This window comes from Bubalus kerabau, chromosome 18, assembly GCF_029407905.1.
Source record: "Bubalus kerabau isolate K-KA32 ecotype Philippines breed swamp buffalo chromosome 18, PCC_UOA_SB_1v2, whole genome shotgun sequence".
NCBI lineage: Eukaryota > Metazoa > Chordata > Mammalia > Artiodactyla > Bovidae > Bubalus > Bubalus kerabau.
The window spans coordinates 60,506,235-60,533,009 of NC_073641.1; the positions used below are offsets into that span (position 1 = coordinate 60,506,235).

Sequence of the window (26,775 nt, forward strand, 5' to 3'; positions counted from 1 at the left end):
GACGCTATTTTAGTTGATAACTTCCTGGAAGCCCAGAGTCAGGAAATGTCATTGTGGGGAGAGGATGGCTACAACCCGACTGCAGTGAAAACTATTATATGTACTTTTAAGTCCATGCTAAAGAGTAATCGAAAAGTACTTCTTTTTCCTTTTTGACTTTTTTTGGTTTTTGCTAGTGACAAGGTTGGACAACACAGCTGGGGATATTTACCAAGACTGGTCTGATGGAAAGTTCTAAAAAAATCCTCAAAATATTTTATGTCAAGGTGCCTGATCCCTTCAAGGACAGAAGTCTCCAATGCATGTGCTGAATAAAAATATATCTTTATTTGGTTGCGCTGGCTCTTAGTTGCAGCATGTGGGATCTTTAGTTGTGGCATGTAGGAGCTAGTTCCCTGACCATGGATTGAACCCAGGCCTCCTGCACTGGGAGTCTTAGCCACTGGACCACCAGGGAAGCCCCTTACAGATGTTTTAATAGCCCTGGCCAGGAGAGAACTGAAAAGGGTACAATGCTCAAGTGTCCTGAAATTACAGGCCTAATTTACCCAAGTCCTTGAAGGCCCCAGCGCTAAGTGAAAGGCCTGAAGGTGATGCCTAGCAGCTGTTTGGCTTTTAACGGCAGCCACAGTTGTTCCTGGCTCCGTATTTGGTAAAGCATAGTGGAATGTGAGTTTCCTGATTTTTACACACAAAGTCTCCATCCACCACGACCTGAATAAACAGACACACACCTTCCTCATCAGCTTGGCATGGGGTGTCTCTCCTTTCCACTCTCTTGCACAATAACTGAGTAAATCAACTTCCGCCTCCACGCTGAGGTTCCCTGAACCAAATTGAAAATACACAGTGGTGAATTTTCCCTTCCCTTTCCCTTCTGAAATCCTCTCTTAAAACAAGGAAACACAGGCATGAACATATTTACTTTTGAATCTTCTCTGCAGATATCCAATCCACCTAAAAGATAAATGGAAATAATAACATGAAAATTCTATTTTTAACAGCAAGGGCATTTTTGAAATTTAAAGATGACAGAGCCACATACCATTTCAGCCGGTGCCCTAAATGCATATGCAGCCTTCTGAAGTAGCCGAGGATGGCTGCCAGAAGTGAAACTGCCAAGGTCACCGACCCCTTCACCACTCTCCACGCGGTATCTAAGGCTTGGCTGGTGACTAGTGTCCAGGAGTGAACTTGGTCATTTCCTACAAAAATGTAATAATAATAATACTGTAGCACACAGGGAACTATATTCAACATCCTGGAATAAACCATAACGGAAAAGAATATAGAAAAGTATGTATATATGTGTATAACTGACTCACTTTGCTGTACAGCAGAAATTAACACTGTAAATCAACTAGACTCCAATAAAAAAAAATCATGAAGTACAATTACACAAGCCTGCTTTATTTAAGGGGAAGAAAATACACTGGATAAATTTTACCTGTAAAGAGTCATCATTGATTTAGATAGATATTTTTAGAGCATTTAAAAATTCAATCTAAATATTGAATAATCAGTGTCATACATATCTTTGTCCTATATAATTCAAGAGAAATAGGGAACATAAAGAGCATGGGTTTCAGAATCCCTCAAAGCTGAATATAAAACCCGTCTTCCCCTGCTTATTCAGATGTGTGACGGTGGGATCCTTCACTTCTTTGACCCTAGACTCCAATCCCAAAGAAAGGCAATGCCAAAGAATGCTCAAACTACTGCACAATTGCACTCATCTCACACGCTAGTAAAGTGATGCTTAAAATTCTCCAAGCCAGGCTTCAGTAGTACATGAATCGTGAACTTCCAGATGTTCAAGCTGGTTTTAGAAAAGGCAGAGGAATCAGAGATCAAATTGCCAACATCTGCTAGATCATGGAAAAATCAAGAGAGTTCCAGAAAAGCATCTATTTCTGCTTTATTGACTATGCCAAAGCCTTTGACTGTGTGGATCACAATAAACTGTGGACATTTCTGAGAGAGATGGGAATACCAGACCATCTGATCTGCCTCTTGAGAAATCTATATGCAGATCAGGAAACAACAGTTAGAACTGGACATGGAACAACAGACTGGTTCCAAGTAGGAAAAGGAGTACATCAAGGCTGTATATTGTCACCCTGCTTATTTAACTTCTATGCAGAGTACATCATGAGAAACGCTGGGCTGGAAGAAGCACAAGCTGGAATCAAGATTGCCAGGAGAAATATCAATAACCTCAGATATGCAGATGACACCACCCTCATGGCAGAAAGTGAAAAGGAACTAAAAAGCCTCTGATGAAAGTGAAAGAGGACAGTGAAAAAGTTGGCTTAAAGCTCAACATTCAGAAAATGAAGATCATGGCATCTGGTCCCATCACTTCATGGGAAATAGATGGGGAAACAGTGGAAACAGTGTCAGACTTTATTTTGGGGGGCTCCAAAATCACTGAAGATGGTGATTGCAGCCATGAAATTAAAAGACACTTACTCCTTGGAAGGAAAGTTATGACCAACCTAGATAGCATATTGAAAGCAGAGACATTACTTTGCCAACAAAGGTCCATCTAGTCAAGGCTATGGTTTTTCCATGGTCATGTATGGATGTGAGAGTTGGACTGTGAAGAAAGCTGAGTGCTGAAGAATCGATGCTTTTGAACTGTGGTGTTGGAGAAGACTCTTGAGAGTCCCTTGGACTGCAAGGAGATCCAACCAGTCCATTCTAAAGGAGATCAGTCCTGGGTGTTCTTTGGAAGGAATGATGCTAAAGCTGAAACTCCATTGCTTTGGCCACCTCATGCGAAGAGTTGACTCATTGGAAAAGACTCTGATGCTGGGAGGGATTGGGGGCAGGAGGAGAAGGGGACAACAGAGGATGAGATAGCTGGATGGCATCACTAACTTGATGGACGAGAGTTTGAGTGAACTCCGGGAGTTGGTAATGGACAGGGAGGCCTGGCGTGCTGCAATTCATGGGGTCGCAAAGAGTCAGACACGACTGACTGAACTGAACTGTCTTGACTATAAAATGAAGAGTCAAAATACTGACCTCGCTGGACAACAAGGGAATGAAATTAGTTAAGAACCAGCCCAGTGCACCTCACCCTGTGTAGAAGATCTGTTAAATCCAAGAATGACCAAGAGGGTCTGCTCAGCACCCAGCCCTAACCCCGGGGACCTCAGGCCATGCCACCCCGACCCTGCCCACGCTGATACTCCTCCGTCATGACGGGCCATGACACCTCAGGGCATCACCTGAGCAAGGACAAGGCTCAGACTTCAGGCACGGAGAGGGACATCATTTCCAGAAAGGGGGCCACTTAGAAGGGACACGCGTGGACCTAGGTATGCAGCTTACGGGGTCCACTATGATTCCTCATGTGACCAGAGGGATAATTCATTGGCCCAGAGAGCTCAAACTGGGAACTTGCAATATTTTACTATCTGCAACATATTCCTAATTGTATTATGTTCAAAGATGTCAAATGCCGAAATACAAATGAGGAAGAGAACTTTTGAACAGTCGCCAAACCTCCTGGGGTTCATTGTGAAGCAGTTCCCTCCCTTAGTTAAAAAAAAAAAAAAAAAAAAAAAAGTCCAATGATTAACTGGAGTCAAAGCCTCACAGATTTGGAATTTACAATTTTAATCATAAGCAATAAAGTTGATATACATTCTCTAGAAGGAAATATATATACTCTCAATAAAGAAAGGGCATATCACATACCCTTTAAGATGTTTCCCCCATGCTAACATCTTAAAAAACTATGGACAAGTACATTTTCAAGAGCAGGTGTGTATCTGTTCAGAACAATTGATTAGCTGCTAATTATATATTTACTCTTGCCTAGACATTTATGAAAAATTTTAATGAATTGTTTCAAAACGCAAGCTGTGATGCATTTGCACCTATAAGGTAAGATTTTTACTAACAACTCTATGGTATTCCTCTGAAAGGATGTGTACGTGAAAGTGAAAGTGAAGATGCTCAGTCGTGTCCGACCCTCAGCGGCTACCCCATGGACTGCAGCCTTCCAGGCTCCTCCGTCCATGGGATTTTCCAGGCAAGAGTACTGGAGTGGGGTGCCATGTGTAACATCACAGTAAAGAGGCAGATCATCGTATGTGCACATAGTCACTGACTGGGTGATGAGCGTTTGGATTGTTTCTGCATTTTTCACTCTTACAAACATTCCCCTCCACCAGTCCTGTGGACTCATGGTGTCTTTCAGGATAATTTCTAGAAGAGGGAACTCTGGGTCCAGATGTGTGCACACTTTCAGCTGTGACAAATGTTGCCAGAATGCCTCCCGAAGCAAACCGTCGGTCACCACTCCCACCACACGGATGAGCCTCAGTTTCCCTAAAGCCCAGGACTGGTGATGCTTTTCTCACGGTAACACAGTCACCTTTCTTCTTCCATGAAGAGCCTTTTAGAGCAGCGGTCCCCAACCCTTCTGACACCAGGTTTCATGGAGGAATTTGCTTCCACAGACTAGGGAGGGGGAACGGTTTGGGGATGATTCAGGCACATTTACTGTGCACTGTATTTCTGTTGTTACATCAGCTCCTCAGGCATTAAACCCTGGAGGTTGGGAACCCCTATGGAGCATCTGCCTACATCCCACTGGGTCGTCCTGGTTTTCTGTGGACATGGAGTGCTTGCAGGCTCTGGCCGGGGCCTCCACTGGGCACGGCTCTCATTGGTCACAGACTCCAACCAACATACTGCATTCTTAAAAGGTACTGCCCTGCCCCTTGGGGCATTTGAGACCCCTGAAATGGGGGTTTCTCCTGAGCCCTCTCAGAAGCTGCCAGGGCCACCATGAGGACCCACCACAGACTATGGTCTCCTCACACCCACACCTGCACCCACATGCATGGACTTCCCTAGCCTCCTGCCCTAATCCTCAAAATTAAACCCGGCCTCCAAACTTGGAGAAAGGATGATCTGATCAACTTATCAGAAAAAATCATGTGAGGGCTAAGCAGTCCCTTCTTGGGAAAAATGGGAACAGCAGCCTAAAGTCCTTGTATTCACTCGGCCCAGGGCACCCACAGGTGTCAGTCAATATAACTCAGACAAAGGAGGGCCAGGGAGTGGACCGTGGGCGTTGCTGTGGGTACCAGCAGGACTCGAGCCTGCAGTTCAGAGACGACTGGAGGTGTTTATGCAACTTCATATGCAAACATTATCAGGAGTGTGGCTTCTCAGTGAAAGGAGAGGAGACACAGTGTTTTAGCAGGAAAAAGTATGATTTTTAATTAAATTAATTAAAAGAGCTACAATTTGAGCTTTGTGTTGGACTCTGTGGCAAGCGTTTTATATGAACTGTCTCATTTGCTCCTGCCCTGGTCCTGTCGTACATGGGGTGGGGGACTCCATGCCCCCAAGTGTCTGTTCCTTAACCCCGGTGGGCAGGGCAGGATCCCCCAGTGCCAGGATGCAGGGAGTGCTGTTACCATTACCCTGGTAACACGTAGCCCTCTCTTGGAGCTGCTGGATGGTTGAAGGAAATACTGAGCTCGCGCTCAGGGGCACAGGAAGTACCCAGCCCATGTTCATTATTATTTTATCACCTGAGGACACTTAGAGGGAGAGAAAAATTAAATCACCCGCAAAGCTGGAGTCCAAACCCGGGCAAGGTCATGCTGGACGCCATATCGCTCCCCTACCTGCCTCTGAAGGACAAAGCTGAGTGGACCCTTAATCAGCTCTGCTACAGCAAGTGGAAAATAGACTCTTTACAAAGAAAATAATAAAAAAAATTATCCTGTAACAGGATTACAACTCCAAATGACAGACACAGAGAAGAACAACACAAGTAAGGCGCTGAGCAGACTATCGTGATCACAGGTTTGATGATCTCGTGAGTCAGATCTCATTTCCCCAAAAGCAGCTGAGAGGGGATAAGATCTTCCCCGTCAGACTCTGCCTGGGATCCCCCTGGGCCAGCCAGACAGACGGAAGTCAGCACCCGCCCGTCCCACTTCCCCTCCACTACCCGGCACCCTCCCGAACGAGCTGGCCTTCGGGGGGAGCCCTCTGGACTAACAGGAAAAGAAGTTCCACCATCAGGGAGTCAGTCTTTCAACATAATCAACAGAGGAGGGAGAACGAGGATCAGAAACAAGGGGAACTGGGGGGTGGGGGGTGGTTCTGGCAGTGAAGAAAAGTGCTGCTGAGAATTATGGATTTGATCCTTTTTAAGGCTCATCAAGAGATAAAAATGAGATTTCTTTTTAACACTTTTGGGCTGGACCACCTGGGTGGTGGCTGAAAATGAGGCAATATATAAAGCACAGAACATTTCTGTGATGCTGGAAAGTGGGTGAACTAGGTCTCACACATTCCCCACAACCCCATCCCCAGCATTACCATCTGCAGAGACCCCATTTCCCCCCCCACCACCACACACACACACACACATGCCCGAAAGGAACACCCAGGGAGCTGCAATCTCCTTGGGTGATGATGTCAGAGCCTCCTGCAGCCCAGAGTGTGTCCATCTTGACACTAGCATCCCACCTATGACCGACAAGACCAGTGACTACAACTGAAAAAATTAAAAGCTCCTGGATTTTTTGTGTGTGGTAAAATTCTACTTAGAATTTTTTTCTTTCCGTTCGCTAAAATGTACCAAAACTGAAATAATTCAAACAGGAAACCAAAAAGAAAAAAAACAAACCTGAAAACAAAACTTAAAAAGACACAGAAGAGCCGGAAACTTGAGTGATGACACTGATAGCACTTTTGCCCTGAGGTTCAGGCTTCTCTCCTGGAGGCCCCCGGCTCTGGCTGGCCTCCTGGAGGCCCCCCGGCTCTGGCTGGCCTTCTGGAGACCCCCAGGGTCTGGCTGGCCTTCTGGAGGCCCCCCGGGTCTGGCTGGCCTCCTGGAGGCCCCCGGGTCTGGCTGGCCTTCTGGAGACCCCCAGGGTCTGGCTGGCCTTCTGGAGGCCCCCCGGGTCTGGCTGGCCTCCTGGCTGTGGTGGTGATGGGGCTGAGCCGGCCCTCCAGTCCTCCACCCCGTCCACTCCCCCCAGGTCACCCCGGGGCGTCACTCCCCCCACCCTCAGCTCCTCTGCCCCCCCGGGCCCAGCCCACTGACATGCTCCTGAAGCAGAGGCGGCCAATCAAGGGCTACAGAGCGGGCCTGGGGGGTGGGCGGTGGAAGCTAGGCCTGAGCTACAAGACAGAAAAGGCAGTTTAATTTAGATGTTTGGGACAGATCACATGGTAAGATCACCTTGTTAAAAACTTCAAAGTCCTGCCTTACAGCCAACGGAACTCTGCTCCTTGGATGGCATTATCAACTCAATGGACACGAATCTGAGCAAAGTCCAGGAGACAGTGAAGGGCAGGGAAGCCTGGTGTTGCAGTCCATGAGGGAGTGAAGAGTCAGACAACAACTGAGCGACCGAACAACAACGGCCCTTGGAACTCTGCTCAATGTGATGTGGCAGCCTGGATGGGAAGAGAGTTCGGGGGAGAACGGATACATGTTTATGTATGGCTGAGTCCCTTTGCTATTCACTCGAAACTATCACGACATTGTTAATTGGCTATACTCCATCCAATTAACCCAGAAAGCCGGGAGGAACCAAAGAACCTCTTGATCAAAGTGAAAGAGGAGAGTGGAAAAAGCTGGCTTAAAACTCAATATTCAGAAAACAAAGATCATGGCACCCAGTCCCATCACTTCATGGCAAATAGATGCGGGAAAAAAGGAAACAGTGGCAGATTTTATTTTCTTGGGCTCCAAAATCACTGAAGATGGTGACTGCAGCCATGAAATTAAAAGACACTGGCTTCTTGGAAGAAGAGCTATGACAAACCTAGACAGCATATTAAAAAGCAGAGACATTACTTTGCTGACAAAGGTCCGTTTAGTCAAAGCTATGGTTTTTCCAGTAGTCATGTATGGATGTGAGAGTTGAACCATAAAGAAAGCTGAGCGCTGAAGAATTGTTGCTTTTGAACTGTGGTGTTAGAGAAGACTCTTGAGAGTTCCTTGGACTGCAAGGAGATCCAACCAGTCCATCTTAAAGGAAATCAGTCCTGAACATTCATTGGAAGGACTGATGTTGAAGCTGAAGCTCCAATCCTTTGGCCACCTGATGTGAAGAATGGACTCACTGGAAAAGACCCTGATGCTGGGAAAGATTGAGGGCAGGAGGAGAAGGGGATTACAGAGGATAAGATGACTGGATGGCATCACCGACGTGATGGACATGAATTTGAGTACGTTCCGGGAGTTGGTGATGGACAGGGAGGCCTGGCGTGCTGTTGTCCATTTGGGTTGCAAAGAGTCGGACACAACAGAGCGACTGAACTGAACTGATACCCCAATACAAAATAATTTTTAAAAGCCCTGAAACTTCAAAGTCAAAAATACTTTTAAACTTAAAAAATACAACAGCTATTTCTATCAGCTTCAAGGCCATATTCTGGTTAATTAGCAGGAGATTGGCCAAGAGAGACTGATGGGTTAGGAGGCAACCAGGGAGAGGGGGGTGGGAAAAGCCACCCGCCCCAGGACATCCCTGCAGGCTCTCTGTAGCAGGGCTGGTGGAGGGGTGAGGGTCCTGCAGAGAGGAGTCAACTGAGGCCACATGGTTCAGTGGACAGGGAGGGGCCCCAGAAGCCCTCCTCTCCTGCCCCTCATCCCTTGCTTATTCTACTTCCCACCCTGGGCTGGGAGCTGGACTGGCAGGCAGTGAAGTGAAAAGACACAGTCTCTGGCTCCAGGGAGTTCAGGGTCCAGTGGCACGACGCTCTGCTGCTGGGAAAGGTTACTTGTCAGCTTGTCTAGGCCCCCAGCTTATACATCCTGGTGTCAGGGCCCCACCAGGACTCAGAATAACAGAGTCCTCATGCTGTCTGCCCCGGTGGGTCACCTCTCTCAGAGCTGAGTTCTGAGACATAAAGCAAAATGTGGTTTGTTCATCCAAAGGAATAAATGAAGCTATGTGGAAACAGAATGATAAACACACAGAACAAATCTTGTTAGGTCATCAAGGTTTCTGAATAGTCTGGAGTCCTAGAAGACTGCTGGAGATGTTCAGAACGTCAGCATAGGGGGGTGACAGCCTGGGTTTGTAACAACCAGCACAGCCTCAGGCTCATGCAAAACCACAGGTTATTTGGTTGTTTCTGTGTCAGTTATGGGGGAGATAGAACAAATATCCTCTTCACAAATCTTGGAAATGGTGAGGTCCAAAGACTTTCTACACTTTTGGATTTCAGGTATTAATCCTGCTTAAGAAACAAGTCTTCCACTTAGTAAAGTTCTATAACCAACGACAACAAGATCAGTATCACTGAGGAAGAGAACCACCAACGTGCAAGCTTTTTATCTTGAAAGTTGTGACCAATGAGTCACAGGACCGTAGCCCTATGAGACAACTGACTTCACGCTAGGCGCACAGTCCATATCCCACAGGACTGGGCACATCTACCCCAGGCTCCTTCCTACCAACCCAGAGTTGAACAAATGCAGCAGGAAACGCTCCTTGCCAACACCAAGAGGACTGTTCAGTTCAGTCGCTCAGTCGTGTCCGACTCTTTGCAACCCCATGAATCGCAGCACACCAGGCCTCCCTGTCCATCATCAACTCCCGGGGTTCACCCAAACTCATGTCCATCGAGTCAGTGATGCCATCCAACCATCTCGTCCTCTGTCGTCCCCTTCTCCTCCTGCCCCCAATCTCTCCCAGCATCAGCGTCTTTTCCAATGAGTCAACTCTTCGCATGAGGTAGCCAAAGTATTGGAGTTTCAGCTTCAGCATCAGTCCTTCCAATGAATATTCAGGACTGATCTCCTTTAGAATGGACTGGAGGGACTCTCAAGAGTCTTCTACAACACCACAGTTCAAAAGCATCAATTTTTCGGCACTCAGCTTTCTTCACGGTCCAACAGTCACATCCATACATGACCACTGGAAAAACCATAGCCTTGACTAGACGGACCTTTGTTGGCAAAGTAATGTCTCTGCTTTTGAATATGCTATCTAGGTTGGTCATAACTTTCCTTCCAAGGAGTAAGCATCTTTTAATTTCATGGCTGCAATCACCATCTGCGGTGATTTTGGAGCCCCCCAAAATAAAGTCTGATATGACACTGTTTCCCCATCTATTCCCATGAAGTGATGGGACCAGATGCCATGATCTTCATTTTCTGAATGCTGAGCTTTAAGCCAACTTTTCCACTCTCCTCTTTCACTTTGATCAAGAGGATTTTTAGTTCCTCACTCTCTGCCATCTGCATATCTGAGGTTCTTGATATTTCTCCCGGCAATCTTGATTCCAGCTTGTGCTTCTTCCAGCCCAGGGTTTCTCATGATGTGCTCTGCATATAAGTTAAATAAGCAAGGTGACAATATACCACATTTTTAATAACATCATAGCTCAGTATCTTCATGTACTGGGCGCATCATTAGGCGTATTCAATGCCAACTATCACTTGAATGTTCTAACCTTCTGGAGGCAGCTTAAAACCCACCCAACTACAAAAACACAGAAGCAGTAGGTGGGGCTAGGCTCCAGGGATCCCAGAACTCTAGTTTCGGCACCCCACCAGGCAGGCGCCCTGGCCCGGCCCCGGTGAAGACAGCAGGCTGGCGGAATAAGCCTAGGACCCAGTCTTTATTCTGTCATTTTCTAGCTGCAGAACCTCAGATGAGTCATCCCCAAGAGTCTCCCCAACAGTGGGGACCAACAGTGATGCGGGAGGGTGGTAATGAGACACAAGAAGCCCCGAGTGTGCTCACAGCACACAGGCCGTGAATCTGTGTAAGCTGCCCGCTGAGCCCCCCACGTGGCCACCATCAGTGTCTCCATGCCTCTGGGGGTGGGAACTCACCCCCGCTGATGGGAGCCCATTTCCTTTTCTGGGGTGTTTCTCCAACTATCAGATGTATCACTATTCTACAACCACAGATGACGCTGCTCTGTAGGCCGGGTACCGATGCCACGACGGTGAACTAGAAAGACTGGATGTTCCTCCATCCATTCACACCTGGATAGACTGTCCTCGTGTGCCTGCAGCATGACCAAGGCCGTGCAGAGGACACTGGTGGGGGTAACACAGGGACCTGACCCGGACCCGAGCTGGGGGAGGCTCCCCCGAGGACGTGAGGCGGGGCTGGGACCCAGAGCCTGGATGGGAAATTGAGGGGAGACCAGCAAGGCTGCATCCCCTTGGGAGATGCTGATGCTGAAGAGCAAGGAAAGCCCCACCCCCACCGGGTTGGAAGCAAGAGGCTGGCGTGACCAGACCTGTCACTACCACATGCGTCGTCACTGCTTAGGGTCACGAGGAACACGTCCAAGTCCCCTTCCACATGACAGCCTCTCAGATTAGTGACCATTTCACAGGGACACAGGATGCTCTGGGCTGGAGGGGCTGGAATTCTACTTGTTCTCCGAGGCCCGAGTCACACCACCCCCTCAGCAGGACGAATCTCTCCCCTGGTACTCCCCGACCCCACCCCCCGCCAATGCCGTCCACATGGCACATGGGTTCCAGTTCAGTGTATTCATGACTGTGTCCCCTGTGGGCCAGAAGGCCCCTCTGAGGTGACAGCTGAGCCTTAATTCCCTGTGGACCTGGCCACCGGTGCACACGTGCGCTCCATCTTTGAAGCCCGGAGAAAGCAAGCAGAAGCATGAACTTGAACCCACACGTTCTGACTCAAGGTCAGTGCCCCTTGAATTAACTACACAACCGCCTTCCCTGAGTACTTCTCTTCCAAGAATTCAAAACAGTTAACAAGCACAAACTCTAAAGGCAGCTGTCGTTCCCACAGTGCCTTTTCCTCTTCTGGCTCAGACACCCCAGTTCCCCTCATGAGGCCTCACTTGACATGGTTTGGTGTGGGTTGGCAGGGCAGGGGGAGGCCTCTTCACCATCCCTGTGACCTTCTGGGGACCCACCCCAACTTAAAGTGTGACCATGGGCTGGAACACACCGTTCTGGGTGTGACGCAAGCAGGGGAGCCATCAACCACGTGACCACTGCTCCGCTCTCCAACGGAGTCAGCAAGCTTTCCGTGCAGGGCTGGAGAGGGAAGATTCCAGGCACTGCCGGCCATCTGGCCTCCGTCCCACCCGCTCACATCGGCCCCTGGAAGAGTGGAAGCAGCCATCGGACAATACACAGCAGGGCGGTGTCCCAAGAAAACTTTCCTAGGGATGCTGAAATCTGAATTTCATGTGAGTTTCACATGTCAGGAAAAAGGATTCCTTTTTTGATTTTTTTTTTTCCCCCTAACTATTAAAAAAAAATGTAAAGAGCTTTTATAGGTTGCAAGCCACAGAAAAACTGAGTGGCCCATGAGCTGTGGTTGACCAGACTCGGTCTCAATGATCCATTCGCATTAATGCAGCCTGTGGTCTGGTACTGGTACTCCCCTTGCTCTTTCTTGAAGGCGGGAGACGATATATCTGACAGCAGGCTTTCTGACTCTCCACTCAGCTCAACCCACTACTGCCTGCCTGCAGAGAGGGGCCTGGGGGGAGGCCGGCTCTCTGGGAGAGAGGCCTGACCTCTGAGGGGTGAGCACACCTCAGGCACCGCCCGCAAACCCACCTGGCCACACCACCTAAGACATAGGATTTTACTACCCAGCTGACGTTAAAAAAAAACAAAAACAAAAACAAAAAAACAACCCTGACTCCTGTGTCCACCTTTTGGTAAGTTCAGAAACTGGGGAGGGAAGCAAGGGCTTATCCATATCACAGGGCAAGCTCTCCGAGCCCCAGGAGCTGGCACACATCCCCAAGAAACTTCACATCACGGGACTCGGCTCACTGCTCCCACCTGCCACGGCTTCTGCGGTGCTCTGTCCCCCTCTCAACTCTTAGACCTTTAAAGATCAAGCTTGTCGTCCACATCCCAGCACAGATCATTCATGAACACATGACCCAGGGAGAAATAAAAGGACACTCTGAGATGAGCCACTTTCGCCCTGCAGTGATTTTTCCATTCCTCAGAATCATCTGGCCTCTGTCACTAATGAGTACTAATCCTTCTAATTGGCTTCCCTTCTCCAACACCATTTTCCAGTCTGAAGTTGGTGGTGTGTGTTTTTTGTTGATTTTTTTTTTTTTCACAATGGATGTGTTATTTTTAAAAAATCTTTTGGGCTTTTCTTAGTTGTTGAAAAGACCCACATTCTGGCAGCCAGTGGGGTCAGCTAGAGAGGCCTCTAAACAAGTGAGAAGGCAATGAGGCATCGCTTATTGCACCATCCCAGCCAGAAGCCTCCGAGAGCCGGCTCTCCTGGAACCAGGAACTGGCCTCACCACGTGACCCCAAGCACCACTGGAACCGACTGAGAAGTCGGGCTGGGCCCATGAGTGACGGGAGCCCAGGGCAGGGGCCTCCCTGTCCTCCCTCTCTTGTCTCTCAAGGATCTTCTACCCTAACATGGTCTCTCAGATCTGCTCTCCTAAAAAGAAAGCAGAGGTGTCAAAACAAACCCATCAAACATTATAGAACATCGTTCTCAAAGTCTTTGCCGACAAAGGTCCATGTAGTCAAAGCTATGGGTTTTCCAGCAGTCGTGTATGGATGCGAGAGTGGGACCATAAAGAAGGCTGAGCGCCAAAGAATTGATGCCTTTGAACTGTGGGGTTGGAGAAGACTCTTGAGAGTCCCCTGGACTGCAAGGAGATCCAACCAGTCAACCCTAAAGGAAATCAACCCTGAATACTCATTGGAAGGACTAATGCTGTAGCTCCAATACTTTGGTCACATGATGCAAAAAGCCAACTTATTGGAAAAGACCCTGATGCTGGGAAAGATAGAAGGCAGGAGGAGAGGGGATGGCAGAGTATGAGACGCTTGGATGGGATCACTGATTCAATGGACATGAGTTTGAGCAAGCTCCAGGAGTTGGTGAGGGACAGGGGAGGCTGGCGTGCTGCAGTCCATGCGGTCACCAAGAGTTGGACACGACTTTGCGAATGAACAACACCACAAAGTCTATTGACCAGCAACATCCTTATCACCTGGGCATTCAGAAATACAATGGTTGGGCCCCATGGAGGCAGAATCTGTGATCTACAATAGTCCCAGTAAGTCACGTGTTCACCGAAGCCTCAGAGGTGCTGCCACGGAGCAGGGAATGACGCTGGCCCTGGCCCTACCTGTGGAGACTCTGATTTACTGGCTGGGGTCCCGGGGCCTTTTTTTTTTTAATTCCCAGATGGTTCCAATGCATCATTGGTGCTGAGAAACACTGCTCTGCGGTCAGGGCTTCCTCCATTCTTGCCTATTTCTGTTAGCTCAATATATCATCACCTGCCAGTTAATCTCCAAAATTACCCTTAGGGGAAACTGCACAGATAAAAAAGTCTCCCTGGTCATGTCATCCAACAAGTTTAAGAGCCCCCCGTGCTTTGTATCTCTTTCCCTCTGGCCAAGGCGAGGGGCTACTTTTATCAGTCAGTGGCTGTTTTTCCAAGGCTGGGAGCTACGCCAACCGAAAAAGGAATTTTGCTGTAATTAATAATAAAGGAGCCCAACTGTATATTAATGTATATTAATGACCAACTGTATATTAATGACCTCCAGGGAGGGTGACCCACTCCTTCTGGCTTGCCCGGGACCTCCCCAGTTTCAGCACTGAGAGTTCCTCATCCAAGGACACCCACAGTCCCAGGGAAGCCGGGGTGGGTGCTCTTCCAACCCCCGGGCCCGCCGGGTCTGACCCTGATTCCTCCCTGCTCTCTTGCCTCTTCAGACCTCCTTGCTCCAAGGTGACTGGCTGCCCTCGGCATCTCCATCAGCGCTCACCCCTGCCTCTGTGCCTGCCGTTGGGACGCACTCGTCTCTTTCTGGGATGCTCTTCACTCTACTCACTCTCCATTCTCGGCTCAGAGGTCACCCCACGGTCAAGCTTCTCCGACCCATCCCAGCCCCGGGCTCCGCTCTCTCACAGCATGCGGCGTCCTATTCCTTCATGGCACTCATCACAGTTTACACAACTGTGTTTGTGTTTGATTAGGGTCTGTCTCTCCGTGTAGGTACATGTCTTAAGGACTGGGATAGTTTCTGTTTTCACTCTGCTTTCTTGGTCCCTAGAAACACAGTAGACAGTTCATAAATATTTATCAAATAAATAAAATGAATCAATGGAGTCAGAATCCAGTCCATGTGTCTCCAGGACAGACTGCCAGCCGACCCCAGGACTGTTCGCTCTTCTTCCACAGAAACAGAATCTTGACTTTGGCTAGATACGCAGCTCCTCAGAATAAAGACATGGTGGAATTGTCATGTGCTGGTACAAGGCACAGGATTTTAAGAAGCTGTGAAACAACTGAAGTTAAACTAGACTTGAGTTTGTTTTTTTTTTTTAATTCATGAAAGGTGGCACTGAGAGTGAAGCAGGCAGTCCCTACCTCTCCCAAAGCCGAAGCCAAAGCAAAGGCTTGGAGGCCAAGAAAGCGTGTTGAGAGGCATTCACAGCCAGAAGATAAAGAAGACCCGGACGTCACCCGCCTTCTGGCGGCCCAGAACACTGTGGCTCAGGAGGCAGCCCAAATATCCTCGAGAGAGTGCTCCTAGGAGAAACAAATTTGACCACTAGGCCATCATCAAATTCCCTCTTCACCACCAAGTCAGTCATGAAGAAAGCAGACAAGAGCCCATGTGCTCGCTGTGGATATCAGGGCCAACAAGCACCCAGTTCGACAGGCTGCGACACTGACGTGGCTAAGGTCAACACCCAGACCAGGCCTGAGGGACAGAAGAAGGCCTATGCTCGACTTGCTCCTGACTGACACTTTGGATACTGCCAACAAGATTGGATCATCCAAACTGAGTCCAGCTGGCTAATTCCAAATATAAAAGTTTTCACTATTTAAAAAAAAAAAAGACTCAAAACATCACTCAAAACTTGCACCACAGGCAAGATGCCCTGAGCGGGGACAGAAGACACACGAGCCCTTGACAAAGGCCAGCACAGACTCCGCCCCAAGACGCCCGTACGCAGGTCTGCAGGTATCACACGTTGACCTGAGAGCACAGCCTTTCCCACAAAGGCCTCCATGGAGGCGACCGGTTTCTCAAAGACAGCAAGAAACAAAAGAGGAAGCTTGAGGAGCCTGGGGCAGGCGTGAGGGGTCTGCAGCTGCACACGTGATGGGCCCAAACTGTGACTGCATCAGTGAGGCCTATGTGGGAGAGGACGCTGGAATATCAAAGCACGAGGAACAGGGCAGTACTGCTGCTGCTGCTGCTAAGTCGCCTCAGTCGTGTCCGACTCTGTGCAAGCCCACAGACGGCAGCCCCCCAGGCTCCCCCGTCCCTGGGATTCTCCCGGCAAGAACACTGGAGTGGGTTGCCATTTCCTTCTCCAATGCATGAAAGTGAAAAGTGAAAGTGAAGTCGCTCAGTCGTGTCCGACTCCTAGCGACCCCATGGACTGCAGCCCACCAGGCTCCTCCGTCCGTGGGATTTTCTAGGCAAGAGTACTGGAGTGGGGTGCCGTTGCCTTCTCCGAGGGCAGTACTAGGTAGGTGTATAAGCGGTGTCTGTACTAGTCCTTGTTATGACAGTCAGCTAAGAACCCCAAAGGGGGTTTAACCAATGTTTAGGGAATAAAACAGAGGGATGAACCCATCTAATAAACTCGCTCTCAAGTCGAGTGATTTTTCTCTCTACTTCCGATTTCAGAGGAAGGAATCAATAGAGCCGAGTCTCTCAGGGCTTTAAGTGCAAAAACTGAGGGACGCCACATGGATATGAATAATTCCATTGGCTACATTTGCATTTCAAGATGCCGGGCAGCCTTAGCTATGAACCGAACTCCCGGTCAAGCGACAAGTAGAATGAGACATAGCTGATCCGGCCCGATGACGTCAGCGCCAGCAGCCCTTCACTCCTGGATGCTGACTGAGGATCCTCAGCACGCTGCCTGGCCCTCTCTCCCACTTCCCCTGTCCTCTCACCTGTCCTGGCAGCCAATCTGGAGGACACAGAGCACCCAGGTTTCCTGGCACTTCAGAGCTCTTACAGCAAAGCTGAGGCCCTCCTGGGATCTCCACCCTGGTGGTCCAGTGGCTGAGCCTCCGCACTCCCGAGGCAGGGGGTCCGGGTTTGAGCACTGGTCAGGGAACTAGACCTCACACACTGCAAGGAAGGGTTCGAATGCTGCCCCTGAAAGACCTCGCCCGCCGTTACTAAAGATTCTGCATGCCGCAGCGAAGACTGAAGATCCCAGGGGCTGCAACTAAGACCCAGTGCAGCCAAATTAAAACAAAAAATAACTTACCAAAGAAAAAAATAGTTGAGCTCTTTCTATGGGATTCCCTCATAGCTCAGTCGATAAAGAATCTACCTCAAGGCAGGAGACCTGGGTTTGATTCCTGGGTGAGAAAGAGCCCCTGGAGACCCACTCCAGTATTCTTGCTTAGAGAATCCCACGGACAGAGGAGCCTGGCGGGCTACAGTCCATGGGATCGAAAGAGTCGGTCGGACACAACTTGGCGACTCAACAACCAATCACAGGTCAGGAAATATATCCACAGTGTGCCTGGTGTTACTCTAAGACCTGGAAGAAGTTCAGTTCACTTCTCTTCAACCTGAGAGATCAAACGTTCTGGGGAACCCTCTCTGCCCTGGCTTAGAGGCAGGTTTTACAAGTGGTTCACAGCCTGTGTCCCCGCCCACCTCCCCTCCTGAACCCCTGGGGACGTGGCCTGTGCCCACAAGGCGTGGTGGGAACAGGAGTACTGGTCCACTGTAAGGGGCACACGAGAAGGCAGGATGCGTGGCTCGCTTCCTTTCAAGAGAAAAAGACAGCTGTATTTGATTCACAGTTAACAAGATTTACAAAAATGGGTGGGGCTCTTGTCCCCCACCCCAACCCCATCCCCTGCAATCAGGGCAGGGCCTCCAGGACAGCCTGTCCGATGTGCCCAAGACTGAGAACCCCAGTGTGTTGGGTCCCTTCCAGCCACCTGGGCTTGACATCTGATGTCCACCTTGACCTTTGAGGTGGGGCCCAAGGCACAGAGTCCACCCGGGGTGCCCGAGCCCTGCAGGCTGGGGCCAGGCCAGGCTGGGAAGGCTCCTGATGGCTCTGGGGGCTGCAGGCACTGAAACCCCACCCAGGAGGCCAAACCCAAGTATCCGGGCAGCTACTGGTGCTTGGAAGAGGGGCTGGGATTCTGCTTCTCTCTGAATTGGCAGAGGACTCTCCTGAGAAACTGACTTCCAATTATGTTATTTCTCCATCTGCTGGAAGACTGTGTGTGCTGCTAAGTCACTTCAGTTGTGTTCAACTCTTTGTGACCCCATGGACTGTAGCCCATCAGGCTCCTCTGTCTATGGGATTCTCCAGGCAAGAATACTAGAATGAGTTGCCATGCCCTTTTCCCGGGGATCTTCCTGACCCAGGGATCAACCCTTGTCTCTTATGTCTGCTGCATTGGCAGGCGGATTCTTTACCACTAGCGCCACCTGGGAAGCCTGTAGGAAGACTAACCCTAATATTCAATAAAAATAAGTAACAAGGGACTTCCCTGGCGGCCAGTGGTTAAGACTTCACCTTCCAACACAGGGGATACAGGTTGGATTCCTGGTCGGGGAGCTAGGATCCCATATGCCTCACCACCAAAAAACTGAAAGGTAAAACAGAAGCAATATTGTAACAAATTCAATAAACACTTTTAAAAAAATGACCCAGGTTAAAAAAAAAATCAGTTACAGAATAAGCAGAGAAAGTGCTAATAAGGTGTTTTAAATGACTATGCATCTAACAATTCCACATACACTTAAAGTCAGAGTCACCTGGTTAAATCAACAATAAGACTTACTATTAAATTCTTAATTCAGAAATTTATTGACCATAGCGTTTTACGTGCTATTTCTGGGATTGTTGTTTATTACCTGGGAATCCCAGCAACAGTACTAACAGACAATGGTCCTCAGTCTTCTAGAAATGAACATAAACGTTTTATTATCCTCTTATTTTAAACATGACGCCACCTGTCTATTCTGGCTCGATTAAATGAAAAAGTAGAAAAACAGAATGTGACTCGTGTAAAAGGTCACTGGAAAAATGAGTGCACACACAAAAATTTTTCCCTGTTGACTTAAGGTAAAGTGACATTTAAAAGTTTTTCCATTAAATTAATTACAAATCAATAAATGTATATACAGCCTCTGTTTTGAGAACAGATTGTCCTAGGTAACTGAACATTTACCAGAGGATTCAAGGGGACAGGAGAGAAAGGTCAAACACTCCATTAACTCCTTTAAAAGGTACATAGAGACTTCAAAGCTGTGTATAAAGAAACACACGTGTAGGAAGTTTTAGCTCGATAATGGTGACTTTTTCATAATCTTCTTCTGTACACAGACGGAACACAGAGTTCCCTTAAACAACAATGGTATGAAAACTATAACCCAACTTTACTTTAGAACAACTTAACTGTGATGAGGTAACCTTGGAAGCTATGGTTTTTCCAATAGTTATATATGGATATAAGACTTGGACCATAAAGAAGGCTGAGTGCCGAAGAATTGATGCTTTCGAACTATGGCGCTGGAGAAGACTCTTGAGACTTTCTTGGACAGCAAGGAGATCAAACCAGTTAATCCTAAAGGAAATCAGTCCTGAATGTTCATTGGAAGGACTGATGCTGAAGTTGAAGCTGCAATATTTTGGTCACCTCGTGCAAAGAGCCAACTCACTGGAAAAGTCCCTGATGCTGGGAAAGACTGAGAGCAGGAGGAAAAGGGACAACAGAGGATGAGATGGTTGGATGGGATCATGGGCTCAATGGACATGAGTTTGAGCAAACTCTGGGAGACAGTGAAGGACCGGGAAGCTTGGCATGCTGCAGCCCATGGGGTTGCAAAGAGTTGGAAGTGACTTAGCAACAGAGCAACAACAACAAGCCTTGGAAACCAGAGCACGCCCAGGTATCAGTCTGACTGTTTCAGGAGACAGAAGCAGGAGGATAGTTAAGAATCTGTTGTGGGAGGGGCCAGGCTGCCCAGTTTGAATCCTGGCCACCACTTACTAGCTGGAAACTCTGAGGAAATTCCGTGACCATCCTGGGCGTCACAGGGTGGTGGTTGTAAAGATTACATAACACTCTCCGTGAGCAGTGTCTCCGAGTCCAGCACCATACCCACTGTTACTGTGGCAGGGACAGCCTGCGGGCTGGAGACTGCACCCACCCACTCACAGGAGCCAGGGAAAAAATGTCACTTTCAAATTCAGCAATTGTGCCAATCAAAAGAGTTTCTACTCAGCTAAAACACATGGTACCACAGTTTACCTCTTATTTGGTATTTAGTCCATCTCACAGACACAGATGGAGAAGGAAATGGCAACCCACTCCAGTATTCTTACCTGGAGAATACCATGGACAGCAGAACCTGACAGGCTACAGTCTGTGGGGTCACAAGAGTCGGGCACGACTTAGCAACTAAACTACTACTACTAAATTTCCCACTGGAGAAGGAAATGGCAACCCACTCCAGTATTCTTGTCTGGAGAATTCCATGGACAGAGGAGCCTGGCGGGCTGCAGTCCATAGGGTCACAGAGAGTCGGACATGACTGAGTGACTAACACACACACACAGACATGGAAGAGTAGAAGAATAAACGTGGGACACAAACAGGCCGACAAAAAGAGCGGCTGTGGGCTACTTGCAAAGTTTTAAGCATTCTGTTGTGGGCTTCTGGTGTGGGCACGTGTTTTCAATTGCACAGTTTGTTTTCTTCTTCCTCTGCCTTTGGACTGTTTTTTTAAGGAAGGGAAACCTTTCTCTTCAAGGTTACAAGCAGCTCACACAGCACGGGAGCCAATCACTCCTCTGCTCCCTGCCACCACGGTCCCTCCCAGGGTCCCCTGTGCGTGGTTCCGCTCCTGAAAGCAAAGGCCTTGAAGGCACAGGCAGCGGGACAGGCTGCCGGTTCTCAGCTCCCCTCTGCAGTCCGCTAGGAGCGGCTGGGCGTGCCCTACCACCCTCAGCCCCCACCTGCCATCAGGCTGCCAGCTCTTCTGATTTGCCCTCTCGCGTGAAACACAGAGACACTCCTCAGGAAAACTCACCTGCCTGCCCAGGGTGGTACCTGTGATGACCCCAGGGACCAGGCCAGAGGCTGCAAAGGGCAGGTCAGAAAACACCTGCTTCAAACACAAAGTAGGTCATCCCTGAATGGCTCTGGAATAAAAGAATCCATGATATTGAGGAATACACATTTTAATTAACAGGAAAGTTAGTTAAATGGGAAAGTGGGGGCATCTACCAGTTTATGTGGGACACAGTTTCATAAAATGGGGATAAAAATAACGGCTACCTTCTAGTATAATGATCACTATAAGAATAGCAGCTAACCTTTGAGGGCTTATTAGGGCCAGTGGTTCTAGGCTCTTTATACATAAGAAAGACACAAGCAGCACTCAAACATATTAGCCATTACCATTATCTCTAAACTCTTTTCCCCAAACAAAATATTACCCAGAACAGCATATAAAACAAGAAAAGAAACACAGGTTGTTTATGTGGAGCTGGAGTGAGGGGACTTGGCGTTTGGGTCCCACCCCTTCCCACACCAGACATTTGTGTCCCCCAGGTCAACTCCCAGGGGCCACAGGGAGCCCTGTGGCTCCTGAGTACACACACGGTTGAACACTCATTTATCCCCAATTCTTGGTACTAAACAAATGGAGATGGGCCTCAGCAAGAAACCCCAGCAGTGCCCGAACCAACAGGAAGTTAAATACCTTGCATGGTGGCCAGAAGCTAGAGGAGCCCCACGGTGTGGCAGGCACACAGCCCTTCCTCAAACACCAGACCCCGGGGCAACGCTGGGACTGCTGAGCTTAGTCGCACTTCCCTGCTTCTTCCCACCTTCTGCAAATGACCCATGGTGCCTCTTCCTGGTCTAATATCTGCTGCTGACAGTGTCTTTCCCATAATACCGTGCATGTTTAGTTCATGATTCTCAGTATCCAAATACTTAAAAAGAAATAGTTAAAAATGGCTACCAAAAAACTCCTTCCATCCCTGTCTGTTCAGTGGGTATTCTTCTGCTGTTGTCTATTTTATTACCGGCAAATGATACTTGTTAACATTCACTATTATCTCAAAAGTGAATCTTGGTCTCTTACCAAAAGTCTTAAGGGTAGGTAAAAAAATTGAAAACAAACAAACAAAAAAACCTGTCTCCACCCTAGCTTTGGCAACTGGTTTTAAAACTTTGTCCATCCCCCATTCCCCACCCCCACACCCCCCCAACATGACCAGCAAAGAAGGGCAAGTATGCTCTTAAGTCCGTGGAGGTTATGTTTTGAAGAAAGTTTTCCATAACCTGATCTTTGAATCACTCTCTTCCACTGACACACGGACTGCAGTCTCCATGGGCTGGGGCCGAGGAAAGAATTCTCTTTGCGCTCATAGCGCTGGCACACCCTGAACTTGGTGCGTTGGCAGGGAAAATTCCTGGCAACTCCATTAAGCCCAGAGTAAGACATCTTTCCGCCTCCCCAGCTAGCTTTTTCCAGCTGTACCCCTACCTCCACTTCCATCTTTGCTCTCTCTGCCAAAATAAGCCACGGAGAAGGGAAGAAAAATCACATAATAAAAAGTTCAGATGAATACACCCACAGGAAATATTTGGCTAATTCTATAACAATCCAAGGTGCAGAAAAGTTGAAAAATGAGATCGTTCTCCAAACTTTTGGGAGTGAGAGGCACGTCAGTCACCAGAAGTCTTGACTGAGAGGGGCTTGATGGATCAGCTTAGCCGTGTGCCTTCGTTTTTAGGGACTAGGATCCAGAAGTCCGGAATGGTAGACGTCTAGGCACACGGTCCTGGGCGGAATGATGTCTAGAACTCCTGTCCTAACTGAGAACTGCTGTTTTCCCAACACACCCAACAGTCTGCTGTGTGAAGTAAAAGCTCCTGCACGGACCAAGAACCCGCAATTAAGAAACTGTCCTAACAATTTCCCATCGACGCTGCAACAGGCGCGCGCCCTCCCCAAATGCACCGATGGGTGGGCTCTCACCCCTCGGGTGGCTTCCAGGGAAACACACAAACGGGAACGTGCTCCAAGGTGAGAGGCAGCTCCCCTTCCTCAAACTTGGGGCTCAAAGGCTCAAACAACCCCCTCCCCTCATCCGGCGAGGGCGGAGACCCTGGCGACCTGCCCCCGGTGACATTTTTTGGGTTTGTTTTTGTTTCAAAAACCGGGAGTTTTCTCCGTTCGCTCATCGGGTCTCGACTGCCGCGAAGGTGTGGACCACATCCTCTGCCGGCAAAGCGCGAAACTCGTCCACTTCCCTCCGACAACGACCCAGAGAGAGAGAGAGCTCGGAGGGGACGCCGCCGCTCGTCGGCGCCAGCGCGCCCCCGCCAAACCCCGTCACACAGCACCCCAGATAGAGCCCGCGCTCTCTCTGTCCGGGAACCGGCCAGCGCCGCCTCAGCGGGTCGCTTGCCGCCTCGAGACCCGCACCAGCCCTGCCTCCCGGGGGGCGCAGCTCCTGACAGAGATGCGCCCCACCCCCGATGCCCGCCCCAAACCCTGAAGCCGGTTCCCCTCCCCACCCCCTGGGACTCCCCACCCTTCGGACCGCCGGTCCGGGGCCTCCCGACGCCAAAGGCTGCGCCGACCAGGAGAGCGTGTCCCGGGCTGCCCGCCCCGCGGGCCCCGGGCCCACCTGAGGCGTGGTTGCGAGGCCGCTCCCGCTCCTGCGCGGAGCTCTTCCGCGCCGCCATGCCGGCCGTGCACTGCCGACGGGCGCAGAGCCTCGTCCGCTGGGTCTGACGGACGCGGCGGCCGCCCGCCGGCGCCCGCGGCTCGCTCCCCGGCCGCAGGCTGGTGGGCGCTGGAGGCGCGGGGCGGGGAACGCAGTCTGCGCTCCCGCCCCCGGGCACCCCAGGGGTTCGACGGACGCGCCGGAGCGCCAATGGGAGGCCGCGCCGCGTCGGGGGGCGGGGGCCAGGTGGGCGGGGCCCCCGAGCCCTTCTGGATTCCCCAGCCGGAGCGGCGGAGAGCCGCTGTGTGCTCCGCTAGGATGCGGGCAGCTACTGCTGGGATGAAGACCCTCGTCTCAGGAACTATCCTAGCAGTGCCACCTGGCGGAATCCTCGACCTCCCTGGAGCTTTATATCGGAGGCCCATTGAGTGGGAAGGAAAGAAGCCTGCTGAGTGGGATGATGTGGGAGAGAGTTTTACTTCAGTGGCAAGGTTGCAGGATTCTTTTCCCTGGCCCAAAGGTTAAGGCGCTAATCGGTCACGGCGATGAGAGGGCGAGGCTGGAATCCAGCTGTCGACCCGGGGCCTGACCCACTAGATTGGGCTGTTTTTTTTCTGATCTTTATTTCCCCTGACTCAGTGGAATGGCGATGTGCTTACTTAGTACGCAGTTTATTTTCAGTTCCGTCGCTCGGACGTGTCCGGCTCTTTGCGACCCCATGGACTGCAGCACGCCAGACCTCCCTGCCCATCACCAACTCCCGGAGTTTACTCAAACTCATGTCCATTGAGTCGGTGATGCCATGCAACCACCTCATCTTCTGTTGTTCCCTTCTCCTCCCGCCTTCGATCTTTCCCAGCATCAGGGTCTTTTCCAGTGAGTCAGCTCTTTAGCATCAGGTGGCCAGAGTATTGGAGTTTCAGCTTCCGCATCAGTCCTTCCAGTGAATATTCAGGACTGATTTCCTTTAGTTTACTTTAGGAGAGGTTATTGACAAAATTGATCATCTTTTAAAGTGGTTTAACAGTAAAGGAAAAAATAAAGGAGTAGCAAATAGTAAAAATAAACAGTCCGACAATAGGAAGGCACTCACAACAAGAATCTTTCACCCCTGATTTCATAGTAACATGACTTTTTTTTTTCCAGAGAAAAAGGAAGAAAATTAAAATCCTGGTGAACTCTTCCTCTTTCTCCAATACACACAATTCCAGAGACAAACAGGCTTGCATGTGCCATGGTTTGGCACCTTTTGAAAAATTCCGTAACTAAAGAATGATGTGGAAAACACCCTGGCATTTTAGGTGGCTCCAGTATTTAGGGCAATGTCTGCAAGTAACCACTTTCCCCATGTTCTCTGGTCTTTGGTAATTCCAGGGAAATTCTGAATCAGAGAAACAGCAATTAATGTAGTGCTGGACAGTTGCCAATAGCTGACACCAGGCCAGGCACTTTGGTAATCCTTTTATGTATCATTTTACATATTATTTGATCTAATCTTTACACCGGCCCATGAGCTAGGTACTCTTGTTATCTCCAGTTTAAACATAAGGAAACTGAGGTTCAGGAAATGCTAGTGCAGAGTTTAAACCTAGGTCTGATCTCTCCACTGCCCCACCATTCTGCCACCCATGATTCACAGAAGATAATAAAAATGTTCCCAAATTCTGCTGCATGTTTGGGGGGTGGGGGAAACTCCTTCTATCCAAATCAGATTTTAACCTAGAGGGGTAGTTTTCTACAGCCATAAAGCATGACTTGCGTGTATAGAGCCTTGTTACTCATACAAATTAAAGGACTTAAAATTGTGTGTAATTAGAGTTATGAGCCATGATGAGTACAAATTGTCTATTCTAGAGGCTGAAAATACCAGGACTAATTTCTCGTGATAAAGTAAAATTTACTTGAGTCCTTTAACTACAAAACAAATTAGCCAGCAACTTTCCCCTCCTCCCACAAGATAAAATTTATGAACACAGCTGTTGGGACTCAGCCTAGAATCCTTTCAATTAATTCACAATCAGGGTTTCTTGGTTTGGTTTGCTGCAATGTTCACTGTTACTCTGAAATCTGAGTGGAAGGCCTCTTCATGTGGTATTTACAGACCTAGACCTTGAAGCCAGACTGTCTGGTCTGGCGCTGCATACTAGCCGTATGGACTTGCTCAATTATTTAAACTTTTTGTGCCTCAGTTTCCTCATCATAAAATGAAGCTCAAGTGAGTATCTTCCTTAGGGGGTTGTTATGGGGATGAAGTGATTAGATATGTCCTAAACCCTTAGATTAATACTTGGCACATAATAAGAACCACATAAATATTAATCTAATCGAGGATGTGACTACGCATAGAGGTTTCTGATTGACCTTCTGGCCTACCCATGTGTGATTTACTACCTGTCTTAACAATTAACAAGGTTATCAAAACTTTTACTGACCTGGAATATGAGATTTTTGCAGATAAGAATTATGATCTAGAATCCTTAGTGCCCAGCTCAGGGCTTGAATTTTTTTTTTTTTTTTTTTTATATAGACAAACCTTGATTGCTTTTACTAACACCAATTTTTACCTTCTACATTATATCACAGCTTGAATGCATAGGCTTTAAAAAAAACTACCAAACTGGTAATGCATTAGAAAAATAACTATAATTGAGCCAGCATATTAAAATCATACACTGTGTTGTCCTTAGTCTCTTAGTTATGTCCGACTCTTTGCGATCCCATGAGCCTGCCAGGCTCCTCTGTCCATGGGGATTCTCCAGGCAAGAATACTGGGATGGGTTACCATGCCCTCCTCCAGGGGATCTTCCCAACCCAGGGATCGAACCCAGGTCTCGTGGATTCTTTACCATCTGAACCACCAGGGAAGTCCAAGAATACTGGAGTAAGTAGCCTATCCCGTCTCCAGGGCATCTTCCCAACTGAGGAATCAAACCACGGTCTCCTGCATTGCAGGCGGACCCTTTACCTGCTGAGCTACCAGGGAAGCCCATTAAAACCATATATCATGGACCTATTAGGTAGAGCTTGGATATGTTCGAGTGGGTACATTGAGAGTATG

At 48.9% G+C, this 26,775-nt stretch overlaps 1 protein-coding gene across 3 annotated transcripts in view; it reads right to left on the bottom strand.

Annotated features, from left to right (window-relative positions):
- Nucleotides 1–23,833, bottom strand: part of OTULINL (OTU deubiquitinase with linear linkage specificity like) — a 30,346-nt gene extending 6,513 nt beyond the window's left edge. Inside the window, exons 1-5 of one of the 3 annotated variants that reach the window (XM_055554763.1) lie at nucleotides 23,679–23,807; nucleotides 21,062–21,173; nucleotides 1,046–1,205; nucleotides 926–957; nucleotides 735–826 (exon numbers count right to left, since the gene is read on the bottom strand). In XM_055554763.1, the coding sequence (XP_055410738.1) occupies nucleotides 735–826; nucleotides 926–957; nucleotides 1,046–1,071 (150 nt within the window). In that variant the 5' untranslated portion in view covers nucleotides 1,072–1,205; nucleotides 21,062–21,173; nucleotides 23,679–23,807. Of the gene's footprint in view, nucleotides 1–734; nucleotides 827–925; nucleotides 958–1,045; nucleotides 1,206–7,228; nucleotides 7,447–21,061; nucleotides 21,174–23,678 lie in introns of all 3 variants that reach the window. The other 2 variants (XM_055554764.1, XM_055554762.1) reach the window with 2 other exon arrangements.
- Between the last annotated feature and the right edge of the window lie 2,942 nt (nucleotides 23,834–26,775).